The sequence below is a fragment of the Macaca fascicularis genome, chromosome 1 (assembly GCF_037993035.2).
Source record: "Macaca fascicularis isolate 582-1 chromosome 1, T2T-MFA8v1.1".
Taxonomy (NCBI): domain Eukaryota; kingdom Metazoa; phylum Chordata; class Mammalia; order Primates; family Cercopithecidae; genus Macaca; species Macaca fascicularis.
The window spans coordinates 191,403,586-191,420,220 of record NC_088375.1 but is presented as its reverse complement, the minus strand read 5'-3'; the positions used below and the strand labels follow the sequence as shown (position 1 = coordinate 191,420,220).

Here is a 16,635-nt window from a genome sequence, read left to right as displayed (position 1 = left end):
GTTAGCCAGGATGGTCTCGATCTTCTGACCTCGTGTTCCGCCCGCCTCAGCCTCCCAAAGTGCTGGGATTACAGGCGTGAGCCACCGCGCCCGGCCTGTAAACTGTTTTAACACAGCAGTTAGATGGTCCATAAATGGTACCATTATTATTGTTATGATTGCTGCTCCACCCCTGAGCACATTCATACAATTCACTCAAGTCATTATTAGAGCACTGGACTGAATGGAGTCAGACCTGGATTCCCACAAACTTCTTTGTATGACCTCGGGCACATCCCTTCCCTGGGCCTCGGTTCTCCATCTGTAAAATATGGATTTGTTGTTGGGGTGGGGAGGGTGCACCACGCACAGATTAGACTAATGGATCTCTAAGGTTCTCACATCTCTTTAAAGCCCCAAGGGGGTAAGCCACAGTGCCTCCTGTAGGGCAGTCTAAGCTTATCTTCCAGATAGGCAGGTTTGAATACCGATCCTTTTTCCTGACCTTAAGGAATTCATTCACCCTTTTCAAACTCATTTTCCCTGTTTGTAACAACAACAGCAAACAAGACAAACACACGTTACTTCCTTTCTAGCAGGGTTCCTACCCGGCGCCAAGCAAAAGTGGAATGTACCCTAAGCAGCTCTGGCCTTCTTCCTGCTCCCTAGCTTCCCAATTCCGTCCCCTGTCCCGCTGCCGCCCGCGGCTCTCCTTTCCCTTCTAGGAACAGCTCAAGCGCCTTGGTCACCTCCATCGGGTTCTGCACCGAGTTCTGCATCATAAATATGACCTTCGTTTAGGATTTAAGTGTGAACTTCTGCAGGCTCTCGGACCCTGAAGCACGGGGGGCCAGACATTCCGAGCTCGCGGCGGTAGAGGGGACGCAGAGGAACAAATCGGGACAACTCGAGGACGCTGAGGCAGAGCAGGCCCACCCCGGGCCCGCCCCGCCCGCTTTTCAGCACCAGTTCTCTGGGGCCGGCTCCCAGCCCCTCTCTCACCCTTCAAATCGCGCTCCGCGGCTGGACTCTCGTGATAGCTGAGACTTGCCCCGGAAGGCCCGCCCCCTTCGCCGGAGAGGCCAATGGGCGAGGGCAACGGTTGCGACGGTTGGGTTTTGAAGGAGCCAATGGGCGCTCAGAGCGGAGAGTTTAAGAGGCGTAAGCGAGGCGTGTTAAAGCCGCTCGGAACTGCAACTTGCTCGGGAGGGCACGGTGAGAGGCGGCGGGGCTGAGCCTGGTTCGGGTCGTGGCCAGGGGGAGGGGGTGCTAGGCCAGAAGGGGCAGCAACCGAGGGTGGCCCTGATTGTGTGGCCGGCCAGGAGCGAAGGGGTCCTTTGCTGTCCCCTGAGCACCGTCGCCTCTTTTCCTCCAGGGCTCCGCAGGCACCAACTGCAAGGACCCCTCCCGCTGCGGGCGTTCCCATGGCACAATTCGCGTTCGAGAGTGACCTGCACTCGCTGCTTCAGCTGGATGCACCCATCCCCAATGCACCCCCTGCGCGCTGGCAGCGCAAAGCCAAGGAAGCCTCAGGCCCGGCCCCCTCACCCATGCGGGCCGCCAACCGATCCCACAGCGCCGGCAGAACTCCGGGCCGAACTCCTGGTCAGTGAGGTGCCAAAGGGACTGGGTGAGAGCAGCCTTCATACTTTCTCCCCCGGGAGCCTGGTCAGACTGTCTTCTCTTTCTCCGCCCCAGGCAAATCCAGTTCCAAGGTTCAGACCACTCCTAGCAAACCTGGCGGTGACCGCTATATCCCCCATCGCAGTGCTGCCCAGATGGAGGTGGCCAGCTTCCTCCTGAGCAAGGAGAACCAGCCTGAAAACAGCCAGACGCCCACCAAGAAGGTATGTGTCCCAGAGGGGCTTAAGGCACGGGACCCGACTGTTCTTTGGATAATACCATCTTGCTTCTCCACTACCCTTTATGCCAGGAACATCAGAAAGCCTGGGCTTTGAACCTGAACGGTTTTGATGTAGAGGAAGCCAAGATCCTTAGGCTCAGTGGAAAACCACAAAATGCTCCAGAGGGTAAGACCCGAAGTTCCTGGTTCCTGGAGGGAGGTGTCAGTTCATCTCCAGGGCTGAGCACAGATATCTGTCTGCTCTTCTTATCTAAGACTGAGGGCAAGGGAGGTGTTGATTTTCCCAGCGTCTGGACCCACTCTGTTGCCACAGGTTACCAGAACAGACTGAAAGTACTCTACAGCCAAAAGGCCACTCCTGGCTCCAGCCGGAAGACCTGCCGTTACATTCCTTCCCTGCCAGACCGCATCCTGGATGCCCCTGAAATTCGAAATGACTACTGTAAGTGCATCCTTACCTTTGCCTCATGGATGGAGAAAGAGGGCCTGGGACCACACAAACAAGGAAGCTCATGCTCTTCTCTCCGCCTCTGACAGACCTGAACCTTGTGGATTGGAGCTCTGGGAATGTACTGGCCGTGGCACTGGACAACAGTGTGTACCTGTGGAGCGCAAGCTCTGGTGACATCCTGCAGCTTTTGCAAATGGAGCAGCCTGGGGAATATGTATCCTCTGTGGCCTGGATCAAAGAGGGCAACTACTTGGCTGTGGGCACCAGCAGTGCTGAGGTGCAGGTGAGACATGTCCTGTGCTGCCATTCACACCAGTCCCAATAGGCTTGCACAGCTGGAGGATATTAATGCCAAGTCCCAATCTCTGATCCTAGTGGGCTTCTCTCTCTAGCTATGGGATGTGCAGCAGCAGAAACGGCTTCGAAATATGACCAGTCACTCTGCCCGAGTGGGCTCCCTAAGCTGGAACAGCTATATCCTCTCCAGGTCAGTGGTTTTTGTTGGTCTATGGTAGTCTGATATTTGCCCACCCTACCCTTGACTGTACACCCAAATTGAACCACCTCTGGCTTGCTTGCATTTGGTGCTGCCACAGAACCTGATTCCCTTCTTTCCTCCTCCAGTGGTTCACGTTCTGGCCACATCCACCACCATGATGTTCGGGTAGCAGAACACCATGTGGCTACACTGAGTGGCCATAGCCAGGAAGTGTGTGGGCTGCGCTGGGCCCCAGATGGACGACATTTGGCCAGTGGTGGCAATGATAACTTGGTCAACGTGTGGCCTAGCGCTCCTGGAGAGGGTGGCTGGGTTCCTTTGCAGACATTCACCCAGCATCAAGGGGCTGTCAAGGTGAGTAGGGTTGGGCTGAAGCCTCTGCAGACCCTCACCTATAACCTGGGGACTGTTAAGGGGAGAAGGGATGGTAGGATTGGACTGGGTTAATCTGTGACCCCCAGAGCTCCTTGTCTAGCTCTAGTACCTGCTGACCCCACCTTTATCCCATCTAGGCCGTAGCATGGTGTCCCTGGCAGTCCAATGTCCTGGCAACAGGAGGGGGCACCAGTGATCGACACATTCGCATCTGGAACGTGTGCTCTGGGGCCTGTCTGAGTGCTGTGGATGCCCATTCCCAGGTAATCTTTTGCCTGTTCCTGCCTCTCCCACATGCATTCTTACTGGGCATCCACATCGAGAGTGCATCCATTCCAATGTCTTCACCAACTCTGTGCCTTGGTGATTCCCAAACTTCTAACTCATGAGCTTCATTTCCAGCAGTCTGTGGCTATCTCCAATCCCATGTCCTATAAGCACCACTACCTTGATCTGTCCCAAATTAACCTTTTCACTTCCCCTTGCCTCCCTGAATGTTCCTTCCTCTGTCACATTGCTTTGGAATGGCAGAACCTGCTCAGAAATCTGAAAAACCTCCTAGAATTTTTCATCCTCCTCACCAGGATCTATCAGTTTTACCTTAAAATATCATTGACATCTGTCCCCTCCCCTCAGCCTCATCCTTCCCAGTGGAGGCCCACCACAATGCTTCCTCATTGGTGTCAAGCATTCTTTGTTATCTCCTGCAATGCATCCTCCATGCTGTGGTTTGTTACACTATACTGTCCTTAAACCTGTGATGGCTTCTCATCACCTATGGCATATAATTCAAATCCATTAGAAAGATGCTTGAGGCTCTCTCCTTCCACTCGCCTCACATTCAGCCTTCACTGTAGATATGGACTCTAGAGCCAGACTGCCCAAGTTAAAATTCTGGCTCCATCATCTGCTAAACTTGAATGTGACCTTTGGCAACCTATTGAACTTCCTTCTGATTGATTCCTCATCTGTACAATGGGTAATACAGACGCTCCCCGATTTAAGTCCCAGTAAACCCATTGTAAAGTTAAAAAATGGTTACGTCAGGGAGTGTCTATAATTTGCCTCTCAAGGAACTTTTGTATGGACTGTGATCATTCAACTCTGAGTCTGGAGCACATGGCAGGGTGCCTAACACTAGAATGGGCTCAGTTCTAACTTAAGTAGCCTTGGCTATATGTCATGCCCACACCGGCTCCTCTCCACAGGTGTGCTCCATCCTCTGGTCTCCCCACTACAAGGAGCTCATCTCAGGCCATGGCTTTGCACAGAACCAGCTGGTTATTTGGAAGTACCCAACCATGGCCAAGGTGGCTGAACTCAAAGGTAAGTGGCTAGGTAAAAAGCCAGACATAAAAGGCCACATAATGTATGACTGAAATGTCCAGGATAGGCAAATCCACAGAAAAACACATTAATGGTTGCCAGGGGCTGAGGAGAGAGGGTAATGGGAAGTGTTGAAAATGTCTTAGAATTAGTTTTAACAGTTGTACAATTTCGTGAATATACTAAAAACCACTAAACCGTACACTTTAAAAGGATGCATTTTATGGTATGTGAATTATATCTCAGTAACACCATTGAAAAAAGAGAGGAGGCCGGGCGTGGTGGCTCACACCTGTAATCCCAGCACTTTGGGAGGCCAAGGCGGGCAGATCATGAGGTGAGGAGATAGAGGCCATCTTGGCTAACACAGTGAAACCCCGTCTCTATTAAAAATACAAAAAAGTAGCCGGGCATGGTGGCGGGCGCCTGTAGTCCCAGCTACTTATGAGGCTGAGGCAGGAGTGGGAGGCGGAGCTTGCAGTGAGCCCAGATTGCGCCACTGCACTCCAGCCTGGGCAACAGAGCAAGGCTCCGTCTTTAAAAAAAAAAAAAAAAAAGAAAGAAAGAAAAAAAGGGAGGCATGTGCCTCCTTTATGGGAGGGCTATGGCTGCATCAACATTCGTATGTACTGTTCTCATTTGCTCCAGGTCACACATCCCGGGTCCTGAGTCTGACCATGAGCCCAGATGGGGCCACAGTGGCATCCGCAGCAGCAGATGAAACCCTGAGGTTATGGCGCTGCTTTGAGTTGGACCCTGCCCGGCGGCGGGAGCGGGAGAAGGCCAGTGCAGCCAAAAGCAGCCTAATCCACCAAGGCATCCGCTGAAGACTAACCCATCACCTCAGTTGTTTTTTATTTTTCTAATAAAGTCATGTCTCCCTTCATGTTTTTTTTTTTAAATCTGTTTCAGCTAATCCCTCTTCTTTCATGATCCCAGCAGCCTTCCTAGGGGCTCTACTCTACTGGGATCAGAGAGCTAGATATGTCCTCTGGGAGCCTGGACCATCATCCATTGCTCCTGTTTGTGGACAGGGCTAAGCATGTTGTGTTCCCCCACCTCCTCCATTTACACATGTATACACACAGCCTCTGTGGTTTCCTCTGTCACTTTTAATTTAAGACACAAGTGAGTAAGCAGCCTCTACAGGCTGTATTCCCAGGCCCCCGCCCACCCTGACCTTTGGCCCAGAAGCTACTGCTTCAGCGTGTGGGGTGGAGGAGGGAGACTGGGTCCACAGTGACATTATTGCTGACCTCTTCTGTGAGAAAAAAAGCCACGAGACCCTTGTGGGGCCAGCCCTGAGTGCTCCTCTCCCAAGTTTAAGGCAGGGAGTGGGAAGTAACTGTACAGCCCTTTTAGCCCCCAGCTCTGGAGTGGCAGACAGCAATGAGGCCACATCCCTGGAGCTGGCTGGGGGAAGTGGGTGAGGAACCAAAGCCGTGGTCCCTGTAGAGCAGCTGTGGGGAGGGGAGGGCCAGTCCCCTGCTCAGTCCTGGCCACATAAGCCTTGGTCACAGGTGTAGGTGGAGAGGGCACTGACGGACGCTGCCCAAGGTGCAGTCAGTCCTGAGGCACTTAGGTGGGCGCCTACTAGGCCATGCTTCTCAGTTGGCCTTGACCTTGGCAATACCTGGAGCTCCATTTTGCTGAAGTGCACGGGGCAGCCGCTTGCCCTTGGTATAAGAGTGATACCAGAAGTTGGAGAACAGCATGAAGAAGATGGTGCCATACATCCAGATGAGGTGAATAATGACTGGGTGCTGGTAGTTACAGCTGGACATAAAGTAGTACTGGGAGATGTGCAGTGAGACCAGGACAAATTGGATCTAGGATAGATAAAGGTCAGGGTCAGAGGGAATACTGAGAGAACTAGAGGGGAAGAGCATATAGAGAAAGAGAAATGTTGAGTAGGGAGAGATGGGGTCAAAGGTGAGACAGACTGGATAAAGGGAGGATCCAGGCTAGGAATGTGGGGGGATGGTTATAGGTAAGTCAGGCCAAGCCCCTCACCAGCTGAATGGCTGTCATGTGCTTTTTCCACCAAAGGTAGGGTTGAGCCACAGGGCCAATGGCAGACAATCCGTAGTACAGGTACATTATGACATGCACAGAAGAGTTTATCATGGCATGGAAAGAGCCCATTCCTCCTGTGAGTAGACAATAAGACAGGGTCAGCAGAGTCCAGCCTCTGGTGCCCACCCTTTCCCATAGTGGCCTTCACCACTCACCCGGGGCAATCTTTACCCCCCACCACCAGCTCCAGGGAAGCACAGAGTGATGGAAGACATGTAGGAAGGTCACCTGCCCATCTTTCTTTCGGAGAATAAAGATCACCTGAGAGAAGAGTGAGGGAAGGGGATTCAGAACCTGGGCCTCTCCACCTCATTCTCCCCACAAGTTCTCACATCTCATATAACTACTTACTGTGTCCATCAGCTCAATGAACTTGGAGAAGAGGAAGAGCCAGGCCACCCGAACCATCTGCAAGAAGTTGGGATAGCCTTAGGACCTCATACGCTGTTCTAAGAGCCTCCCTAAATTGGGCCTTGAGCACAGGCCCCAAACTGGTCATATCTACCAGGTTGCTTATGACCTAGCCCCAGCCTCTACTTACCCTAAGTGCCTCAGGGCTGTTGGAATAGTCCACAGGGTCACAGCGCCAGGTATAGGTGCTCAGCCAGCCTGACATCAGGAACTAGGAAGGGATGTGGATTAGACCACGAGAGTTCTCCCTTCCCAGCCATCCCTCCCCTTCACTAGCTAAGGACATGTATCTGAACCTCTCTGGAAAGGAGAAATGCCATGCTCTGGCTCTATGGCCTGCTCCTTATCCTGCTGACAGAAATTAAAGCCCAGCATCCCAGGGGCCCACCTCATAAACAATGTAGAGGGAGAATGCCACTAGTGAGAAGTTGTAGACAATCATGAAGCCACGGAGCTGGAAGGGCTTTCGATTAGCCATGATGCGAGGCCCAAGTGACAGAACGAAGTACACGTAGGTCAGGAGGATGGAGGTCATTAGCAAGGGGGACCCCATCAGAGGGTAGCCCTGGATCCGGGGATCTATGAATAAGGGTCAAAGAATCAGGAAGAGTCACAGGGTTTGAAGGGTCTTCATTAGGTCTACAGACATGAGGTCAGGTCGCAAAGGGTCAAGGGGTTCATAGGAACTCTCCATTAGAAGACAGCCCTAGATCCAGGGATCCTGGGAAAGAAGAGAGGAAACGGCTGGTGGACAGTGTCTTACCTGCGTGCTTCATCATCTCTTGGTACAAGTTCATAACAGCCTCCATCCTGGCTCAGGACTCTGGGGAGGTACAGAGGGTGGATGTCAGACAGAGCCCACTGCACACCCCCACCCCACAGAGATAAGACACAGAACCAGACAAGAAAACTCCCAATGCCTCATTGCAGAAAGGACAGAACAGTGAAAGGAAGGAATTACTGGTAACTAGTGGGAGGAGGCAGTTTGGTTGAGGCATCTGCTCCCCACACGTCCTCCCTGCCTGGGAAGGGCTGTTCTACCCTTCCTCTCCACACGTTACTCTCCTCTCCTCTCCTCTCCACAGTTTTACTTCCTGGCCTCCCTTCCCCTCTTCCTCCATAAAAGGACTCTCAATTCCAGGTCTCTTATTGGAGAGTCTTACCTTCTCACCAACAGGGAGCTCTTGAAATCCGTCTCCCTTCCTCACCCGAGTCCCTCACCCCCCCAGCTCTGGGTCTTTCTTCTCTCTCAGGATTCTCCCCTTCAATCTCTCCTCTCCTGCCCTCTCTACTTCCCGTCCCTCTGGACCCTTCCGGGAACTCTCTTCTTCTCCCCAGGGTCCCTCCTGCCCCTGCCAGGACTCTCACCTCCCTGGGCCCTTCTTTTCCCTCCAGAACCTTATCCTGGGATTCCTCCTTGCCTGTGCTGGGACATTCATCTCCCTACGTTTCTCCTCTGCCTTCCCGGGGCTCTCACCTCCAGCCTCTCCTCTCCAGCGCTCTCCTCTCTCCTCTCGCAGAGCCCTTCCTCTCCTGGAGCCTGGCTCTTTGAGACTCCTGCCCCGGCGGCTCCACCTGTCTGACTAGATCTGGCAGCAGCCCCGCCCTCTGCCCGCCCCCGCTGTACTGCGCATGGGGTGGAGGGTGGGTCCAGGCCACAGGTCAGTGCCTGGGGAAGCAGGACCCACCAGGATTGGGAAAGCCAAGTAAAGCCCCAGGCTCACCACCCACCAACCCGGGACCAGCCTGATGAACTAAGGTCCTAGGTTCTGAGCCAGAAACCTCCTCCGACCCTAGTCCCAGCCCCAGCCCCGGCCCAAAGCACTGCTGAAAATCCACACCCAGCATCCTCTCCTAAGCTGGCCAGAACTTCTCAGTTTGTCCTACTTCAGAATGGGTACAGTCACTCTTCCCTTCCTGGGAAGGCAGGGAAGCCAGTGGCATGTGAGGGGGTTGGGGAGTGGGGGAGGTCGCAGGAATCTTCCCCTCCCTCAGGGAGGGGCCCTAATGGGCTAGGCCCCCTCCCCCTCAGGGCCTAAAGGAATGTCGGGGGAAGGCTTCCAGGGACATAAAAGCCTCTGGCCAGACCCAGGAGAGCATGGTACTGACAATCCCTGAGGGACAAGGCATTCTTGGAACAGAGCAGGGCCCAGGGGAGCAGGTGCCCCAGACTCCTTGCTTCCAGAGAAGCACCTGTGCAGGTGCGAAGTGAAGAGGCGCACCTCTGTCACCTCCCCGCCCCGCACACCCCTCACCTCCAGGAGGCCGGGCTTCTTTAGGCCCACCGTGGTCAGGCCCCAAGCCTGCGGTCCACATCCACCCCTCACCCAGCTCTCCACCCCCAACGGCGAAGGCGCCACGCCAAGGGCTGGCACACATGTTTCCTGCCTGACACACCACCCAGCACCTCCGTGGGCTGACACGCATGGCTCCCGGCCCTCACGCAGCTCGGCCGCCGCCCAGGCACACGCACGGGCTCACTCGCGGGGCCACTCACACACGTGTGCGCGCTGCTTGGCCACGCTCGGATCCCCTCCTCACTTGCTCCCCCACCATCGGGCTTGCTGGCCGCCCATCCCCGGCAGGGCCCAGGCCGGGGCGAGGGCGCCAACACAGGTTCCTCCCTGACACATGGGAGCCAGCCAGCCTGTTATCTCTCAACCACCAGCCCCCAAGATCAACCCACACACCCGGCAGACCAGGAGGGACCAAGGCTCCTGGGAGGACCTCTCCCCAAGCTGCAGGAAAATCTGGGTGTGTCCCTCGTCGGGGAACTCAGCCCGTCCCTTCCTTCCTTTAAGATGGATCGAAGGGAAAAGGAGCCTGGCAAAGTTGGGGGAGCCGGGGGAGGGAAGGGAGAGGAGGAGGGAGAGGGGTAAAAGCACGGGTGGTGGAGGAAGGCCTGGGTGTAGGCAAATGGGGGCCAGAGACGGGGGTGTGGGGGAGGGAGGGTGCTGGCGAGGCCCGGCCCCAGGGAGCTGGGACCTCCCACCCACTGGCTCCGGGAACAGCCTCTCCCACAGCCTGGGCAGGGCAGGGCAGAGCTGGGCCGGGCTGGCAAGGCAGGGGGCGCCGGCACGTGGAGAGCCCGTGGAAGGTCCAGACTCACCCGTAGGGGCCGGGCGGGCAACGGCGGAGGGCTTGGAGGGAGCAGGGCCACAGAGAAGTCCCCGGGGCCAGCCTGCCTGCCTGCCACTTCCTCATCTGCTGGGCCGACTTTCTGTCACCAGAGGGGGAGGGGCGGGCCGCGCGGGGGGCGCCCGCTGATTGGGCGGCCAGCGGGGCCGGAGGCCGGCAGCGCAGGCTCGGCCGGGGCGGGGGCAGAGGCTGGGGCGGGCCGCCGGGTCCCGGCAGGAAGCGCCGCGGCCCGGGTTCCCCACCTCTTCCCTCGCCGCTCGGGCCCGCCCTGGCCGATTACAGCGGCCTGGCCACCTCGGGAGCACGCCGTCTCTTCCCGACGTGCAGCCTCGGACCCGGCCCTGTCCCCGGGTGACTGCTCCCCGGCAGGACCGCGCATCTGTGTGCGGCAGGCCCAGCTCAGGGCTCGGGGGAGGGTTTGGCCTTGCCCTCAAAGAGCTCCCTCTCCTGCAGGGTGAGCGCAGAGCGGCGGGCGGGAGCACACTGCGTGTGCTGAGGACGGACTGGTCTTTGCGGGAGGGAAGCCTCACGAGCCTGTACACTTGAGGAGCCCTAAGCGTTAGGATCTGCTGCGAGGGCTGCCAGGAATGGAGGTGGGAGGATACAAGTGGCCCGGGGCAAGCATAGTGAATCACTGGCTAAACTGGCCTTCGAGGTAGTGAAAGGAAAAAAGGGAAATGAAGCTGACTGCGGCTGAATGTAGTAGGTCGTGAAGGCCAAATGAGCGATCTGATTTTTATTCTAGAAGCAGAGGAGAAACAGTAAAGATTTTTGAGGAGACTATAATCAGGCTTGTATCATAAATTCATCAGACGTTTATGGACCACCCAACGTCCCTGCACTCATGGGGCTTGCAGTCTCTCTGGCTTAATCATTTTACTCTGGCAGCCAGTGTGAGGAGGGCACAGGAAGGAGACCAGGTGACAAAGCCAGCCTGACCAAAGAAGATGTGGCAACTGATGGGATTGGAAGAGGCGGACAATGTCGAGCTTTCCTCCAGACAGCTGGACTGGCTCTCTATATATTTATTTATCTATTCTACACCCCAGCCCCCACCTCCAGACTCACTAACTGGACTCAACTAGTGGGTGCAAAGGACGGAGTAGATTTTAGTGAAATGGAATTTCTACGTCCAGCGGCCCCTGGAACAGAAGCACACAACCATCTAATAATTGCTTGCAGGATTGGATTGTGTAAGTGTGGACAGAATTTGGGAATCTGGGCTACTCTGGGCACACTGCCTATGGGGCAGCCCTGCTCCGCAAGGAAAATAAACACAGTTTTTTAAAAAAGGTCGGGCACGGTGGCTCATCCCTGTAATCCCAGCACTTTGGGAGGCTGAGGCGGGCGGATCATGAAGTCAGAAGATTAAGACCATCCTGGTTAACACAGTGAAACCCCGTCTCTACTGAAAATACAAAAAGTTAGCCAGGCGTGGTGGCAGGCGCCTGTAGTCCCATCTACTCAGGAGGCTAAGGCAGGAGAATGGCTGACCTCGGGAGGTGGTGCTTGCAGTGAGCCCAGATCCAGCCACTGCACTCCAGCCTGGGCGACAGAGCGAGACTCCCTCTCAAAAAATAGAAAAAAGAATCGGCCCGGTGCGGTGGCTCAAGCCTGTAATCCCAGTACTTTGGGAGGCTGAGGCGGAAAGATCACCTGAGGTCAGGACCAGCCTGGCCAACATGGTGAAAACCCATCTCTACTGAAAATACAAAAATTAGCCGGGCATGGTGGCGCATGCCTGTAATCCCAGCTACTCGGGAGGTTGAGGCAGGAGAATTGCTTGAACCTGGGAGGCGGAGGTTGCAGTGAGCCGAGATCGAGCCACTATACTCCACCCTGGCGAAAGAGCAAGACTCCGTCTCCAAAAAAAAAAGAGGGAATTCGGAAGACGTGGTGGTTGGGAGAATAAGATATTCAGGCCAGGCACGGTGGCTCATGCCTGTAATACTAGCACTTTGGGAGGCCACGGCGGGAGGATTGCCTGAGCTCAGGAGTTCGAGACCAGCCTGGGCAACACAGTGAAACCCCATCTCTACTAAAACACACACACACACACACAAAAAAAATTTTCCGGGTATGGCGGCATACGCCTGTTGTCCCAGCTACTCGGGAGGTTGAGGCAAGAGAATTGTTTGAACCTGGGAGGTAGAGGTTGCAGTGAGCCGAGATTGTGCCACTGCACTCCAGCCTGGGTGACAAAAAAAAAGGTGTTCATAAATGGTAGGATAGGCTGGGGATGGTGGCTCACGCCTGTAATCCCAGCACTTTGTAAGGCCGCAGCAGGCAGATCACTTGAGCTCACAAGTTTGAGCCTGGGCAACATCGTGAGACCCTGGCTCTACAAAAAATACAAAAAATTAGCCAGGCATGGTGATGCATGCCTATTGTCCCAGCTACTCTGGAGGCTAAGGTGGGAGGATGACTTGAGCCCAGGAAGTGGAGGTTGCAGTGAGCCAAGATCACGTCACTGCACTCCAGTCTGAATGACAGAACCCTTGTCTCTAAATAAATGAATAAATGACTCCACAAATGGTGGGATATAGCTATGTGAAAGTTTAGTCCTAGAGCTTAGGTAAGAGGTCTGAGCCAAAGTACAGATATGACCCAGCCCATTAGTACCCACCCTTGAAAGGAAATGGCAGAAGAATTCACTATTTAAAAAGCTCCAACACTAAGATCCTAACTGATCTGGTCCCTGCCTTGTCCTCTCATTCTACCTGTGACACTCTCCTGGGCCCCACCCAGTGCTTTAACCATTCCCCGAGGATGTCAGCATCTTTCATACCCCCCTCAACCCTCACCCCCTGGCTCAGCACAAGGAACAGTCAGGTCTCCTAGGCAGTAAATCACTCCCTCCTCTTGCTCCCACAATTGTAATTATCTGCTTATCCGCATCGCAAAACTATAAGTTCCTCTCAGTATGGGCCATGTTTTGTCATCTCTGTATCTCCAGCATCTGGCCATTATCTGGTACTCAGTTGACCCTCTACGTTTGTTGAATGAATGTTAGTGTGAATGGGATGATGTGGGAAAGGAAGAGAGGCCAAGGGAACCAGAGTCAAGGGGAGAAGACAATAAGAATTTGAAAGCCTTTCCATTTCCCTTGGGAACAGTATCACTGAGTCCATAAATATTTATTGAAAGCCTGTGTTCCAGGTATACTCCAGTGATGTTGGGTGTGACCTTATGTAAGCTGCTGAACTTCTATAAAATTGGAGCAATAAGAGTACCTATCTCATAGGACTGCTGTGAAGACTGAAGGAGATAACACATGTAAAGTGCTTAGCACTGTTTCTGTCTCAACATTTAATGGAGAAGGTGGGAAAGTGCCCAAAATATCAGGAAGGTACATACTTATATGTAGATTCATGAGCATTCTTTTAATAATATTTCCTAAACAGTTACTCTGTGCAAACCACTGTTGTGAGAGCACTATTGAGAGATTTTGGATTAAATGTCCATCATAAGAGTGCACTAGAGACAAAGAAAGCAGACTATTGTAGATGATGAAACCATCCCAGAGGCCAAACGCAGTAGTGATAGGAAACTTCAACTGTGTATTTATTTACCTGGACCATATTGGTAAATGACCATGGCAGGCCCTCAATAAATGCTGACTGATTACATGAATGAACATGCTCAAAGACAGTTGTTCAGCTCTTGTCCCAGGTTGTATCACACCCCTCTCCCCTTTCCTGAGTTTCTTTTGTTCAGTTTGGCAAACTGAACAAAAATGGATCGAAGCAAGCATCTTTAAATATCTGATATAGACCACTTAGCCCCAAATCCTACCAAATGGCATCTTCGTGGCCCTGGGGTTCCTGCAAAACACTCAGTCTGATAGGAAAGACAGACATATAGATGAGCAATTATATATGTGGTGAGTGTTCCCATAGAGATAAACCCAGAGGGTTATGAAAGCACTGGTGTGCGGGGGCACCTTAACTCAGTGTGGAGGCTAATTCTTGAAGATGACGCAAAAATGACACTTAATTAAGCATTAAAGGTCACTTTCTAGGCCGGGTGAGGTGGCTCATGCCTGTAATCCCAGCACTTTAGGAGGCCGAGGTGGGTGGATACCAGAGGTCAGGAGTTTGAAACCAGACTGGCCAACATGGTGAAACCCCATCTCTACTAAAAAATACACAAAAATTAGCCAGGCCTGGTGGCAGGCACCTAAAATTCCAGCTACTCAGGAGGCTGAGGCAGGAGAACCACTTGAAGGCAGGAGGCGGAGGTTGCAGTGAGCCGAGGTTGCACCACTGCACTCTGACCTGGGCGCCAAGAGTGAGACTCCATCTCAAAAAAAAGAAAAAAAAAAGACACTTTCTAGAAAGCAGGGAAAGGCATTCTAAACAGAGTGAAGCATGTATGTGAAGGCATAGAAGCAAGAGATGTGGCGGATTTGGGAACGCTAAGTAGTTTGGTATGACTCCAGTTCAGAGGGCATATGGAAGGACAAGAAAGGCATGAGTCAGTTTATGAAGAGCCTTGCATGCCATAATAAGAAGACTGGATTTTATTCTGTTCATTTTTCAGCCCTAGCTGCAACTAGAATCAACTGGGGAGCTTTTAAAATATCAGTGCCTGGCTCTCACCTCCAGATTGATGCTAGATGGTTGTTCTCAATGGGAAGAGGCCGAAGCATGTTTATATGCTGTGTGGAGAGAGACAATGGGATCCAGCATACACATTAAGAGAGCAGCCTCTGGCTAAGGAGAACGGAAATAGAGTAAGTTCGTCAGTGGAATGGGAGGAAATTGAGGGAGTTTTGTCTAAAGGAGTCTATTTTTTCCTTCAGTCAGATGTCAGGTATTTGCTGAACGTGGGGGATGGGTAGGTGGTAGGATAAGGAATTGTAGGGAAGTGGTACAGTCTAGAGTAGCTGATGATGGAATGCTGGGAAAGCTTGGTGAACAGAGTGGAAGGCCACGCTGGGTGGGAGACCATAAGGAGTGTACCAGTTTAGAAGGCTGTGATGTTCTCCAGCAGAGCTAAGTGAGTGGGAGTCAGTAAAGCGGAAATAGGGATCTGTAGGGAAGCCAGATGGAAGGCCTTGCTTGGGAGAGGGTTCAGTGAAGGCTGAGTAGACTAAACTAAACCAAGGGTACACTGATAAACTGGAGAAACTGAAGAGGTCAAGGAACTCATAGGTTTGATAAGGATGAAGGCCAGGTACAGTGGGGAAAGGAAACCCAGTCCAACAACTAAAATTCCATCCCTTTCATGGAGCCTTCCTGACTAATGGGAAATGAGGTGGCGACTTCCCCCAGGTCCCACCCTGTCTGACTCACTCCTCACTCACTGCTCTTCAAAGGGCCCGTCTCCATCCTCTTTCTCAAGAAGATAAACCATGGATGTCGTTTCTCCAGAAGTTCAGCCTGAAAATCACTATCTGTATGAACTCGATTCCCATGATTTTCTGAGGCTTTATATGTTTCAGCACAAATATTAAATGGAGGTAGGATCAGAGAAACAGAAATGGCAATGAGGAAAAAAATGGAAAAAGGTACGCCTGCATGTTCATGAGTGAGTGAGTGAGTGGAAGAGTGGAGGGAAAACACAATAAGAGATGGGGTATCAGTTATGAACAGGAACTGAAGGTCCAGATTGAGGGGCAACAGAACTGGCAGGTGGAGATGGAAGCAGCCTCCTGGGGGCTGTGTCAAGCTTCTCCATTTTCCATCCTGTAAAGGACAAAGGACACTTCCTACACAGTACCCACGCAGAAGAGGTGATGGGAGGGTTAGCCTGTGAGGATGGGAGAGCGAAGATGAGGGCAAAGAGTTTGCCAGTTAATAATTCTGCATGTCCCTGGGCCCCAGCCAGCTAGTTGGTATCCTCTTCCAAAGCAGGCTGGGACCTTGGCTGAAGGAACCAGGGCTGGAAAGACATCGGGCTGGCAGAGGGGAGAGACGGCATGCAAACATTCTTTGGATCTTCTGGAATTTGAGGGTTGGCCTGGACCCCTGAAAGGTCAGGGCCAACGTCTGATCCATCAGTGGGTAACCAGTGCCTACATACTATGGGTATCATTCACTGTTCATTGAACTGAACAAAAGAAACTTAGAAAGGGGGAAAGGGATGTGACAGAACCTGCAGGAAAAGCTCTGCAGAGAAAAAAGGAGAGGCTTTTTGTTAGGGGGCAAACCAGGGGATGCTATCAAGATGGAGGAAAGGGAGTTGGTAAGATCCAGAAGACACGTGAGAAGGACCAAGAGGGGAATGAGAAACTTATTATTCTATTAGTACTTTTTCTGGCAAGGATGAAACCAGCTGTGTTCCATATGTTCAAATGTTTCCATCCTGTAAGGTAAGTTCTATGATCACCTCTTAACAGATAAACTGAAATCAGAGGTTGAAGGCAATTTTTCTAAGGATGGGGGCTTGTGGGGTGATGTGGGGGGCAAGGGGCAGGGGGATGGTTTCAGGAGGAAACTGTTCCACCTCAGATCATCAGGCATTCATTAGATTCTCATAAGGAGCGCACGACCTAGATCCCTTGCATGCACA

The 16,635-nt window shown here is 52.9% G+C and overlaps 2 protein-coding genes across 8 annotated transcripts; one reads left to right on the top strand and one right to left on the bottom strand.

The window, feature by feature from the left end:
* The first annotated feature begins 1,164 nt into the window (after window positions 1-1,164).
* On the top strand, window positions 1,165-5,380 carry CDC20 (cell division cycle 20). Its single transcript, XM_045372831.2, has 11 exons — window positions 1,165-1,194; window positions 1,355-1,584; window positions 1,678-1,826; window positions 1,913-2,009; window positions 2,157-2,285; window positions 2,381-2,577; window positions 2,687-2,781; window positions 2,919-3,147; window positions 3,306-3,431; window positions 4,377-4,494; window positions 5,143-5,380. The coding sequence occupies exons 2-11, from the start codon at window positions 1,404-1,406 to the stop codon at window positions 5,319-5,321; spliced, it is 1,500 nt and encodes a 499-aa protein (XP_045228766.1). The 5' UTR covers window positions 1,165-1,194; window positions 1,355-1,403; the 3' UTR covers window positions 5,322-5,380.
* Window positions 5,381-5,586: 206 nt separating this feature from the next.
* On the bottom strand, window positions 5,587-10,187 carry ELOVL1 (ELOVL fatty acid elongase 1). Of its 7 annotated transcripts, none has more exons than XM_074009911.1 (9): window positions 10,091-10,187; window positions 8,459-9,804; window positions 7,745-7,804; window positions 7,370-7,560; window positions 7,112-7,192; window positions 6,922-6,978; window positions 6,726-6,831; window positions 6,508-6,644; window positions 5,587-6,323 (listed from the first exon to the last, which is right to left on the bottom strand). In XM_074009911.1, exons 3-9 carry the CDS (start codon window positions 7,788-7,790, stop codon window positions 6,102-6,104), a joined length of 840 nt encoding a protein of 279 aa, XP_073866012.1. In that variant the 5' UTR covers window positions 7,791-7,804; window positions 8,459-9,804; window positions 10,091-10,187; the 3' UTR covers window positions 5,587-6,101. The 7 variants fall into 7 exon arrangements, with proteins under 7 accessions (XP_073866012.1, XP_073866017.1, XP_065380119.1 ...); XM_074009916.1 differs by having other exon boundaries at window positions 8,459-9,775; XM_065524047.1 differs by having other exon boundaries at window positions 9,672-9,775.
* Between the last annotated feature and the right edge of the window lie 6,448 nt (window positions 10,188-16,635).

Coding starts and splice junctions, on each gene's coding strand:
- ELOVL1 (XM_074009905.1), bottom strand. CDS start 7,790: ATGGAGGCTGTTATGAACTTGTACCAAGAGATGATGAAGCACGCAG. Junction 7,561..7,744: donor AGAGATGATGAAGCACGCAG/GTAAGACACTGT, acceptor CCTTATTCATAG/ATCCCCGGATCCAGGGCTAC. Junction 6,645..6,725: donor GGGGGTAAAGATTGCCCCGG/GTGAGTGGTGAA, acceptor GTCTACTCACAG/GAGGAATGGGCTCTTTCCAT.
- CDC20 (XM_045372831.2), top strand. CDS start 1,404: ATGGCACAATTCGCGTTCGAGAGTGACCTGCACTCGCTGCTTCAGCTG. Junction 1,585..1,677: donor AACTCCGGGCCGAACTCCTG/GTCAGTGAGGTG, acceptor TCTCCGCCCCAG/GCAAATCCAGTTCCAAGGTT. Junction 2,010..2,156: donor ACCACAAAATGCTCCAGAGG/GTAAGACCCGAA, acceptor CTGTTGCCACAG/GTTACCAGAACAGACTGAAA.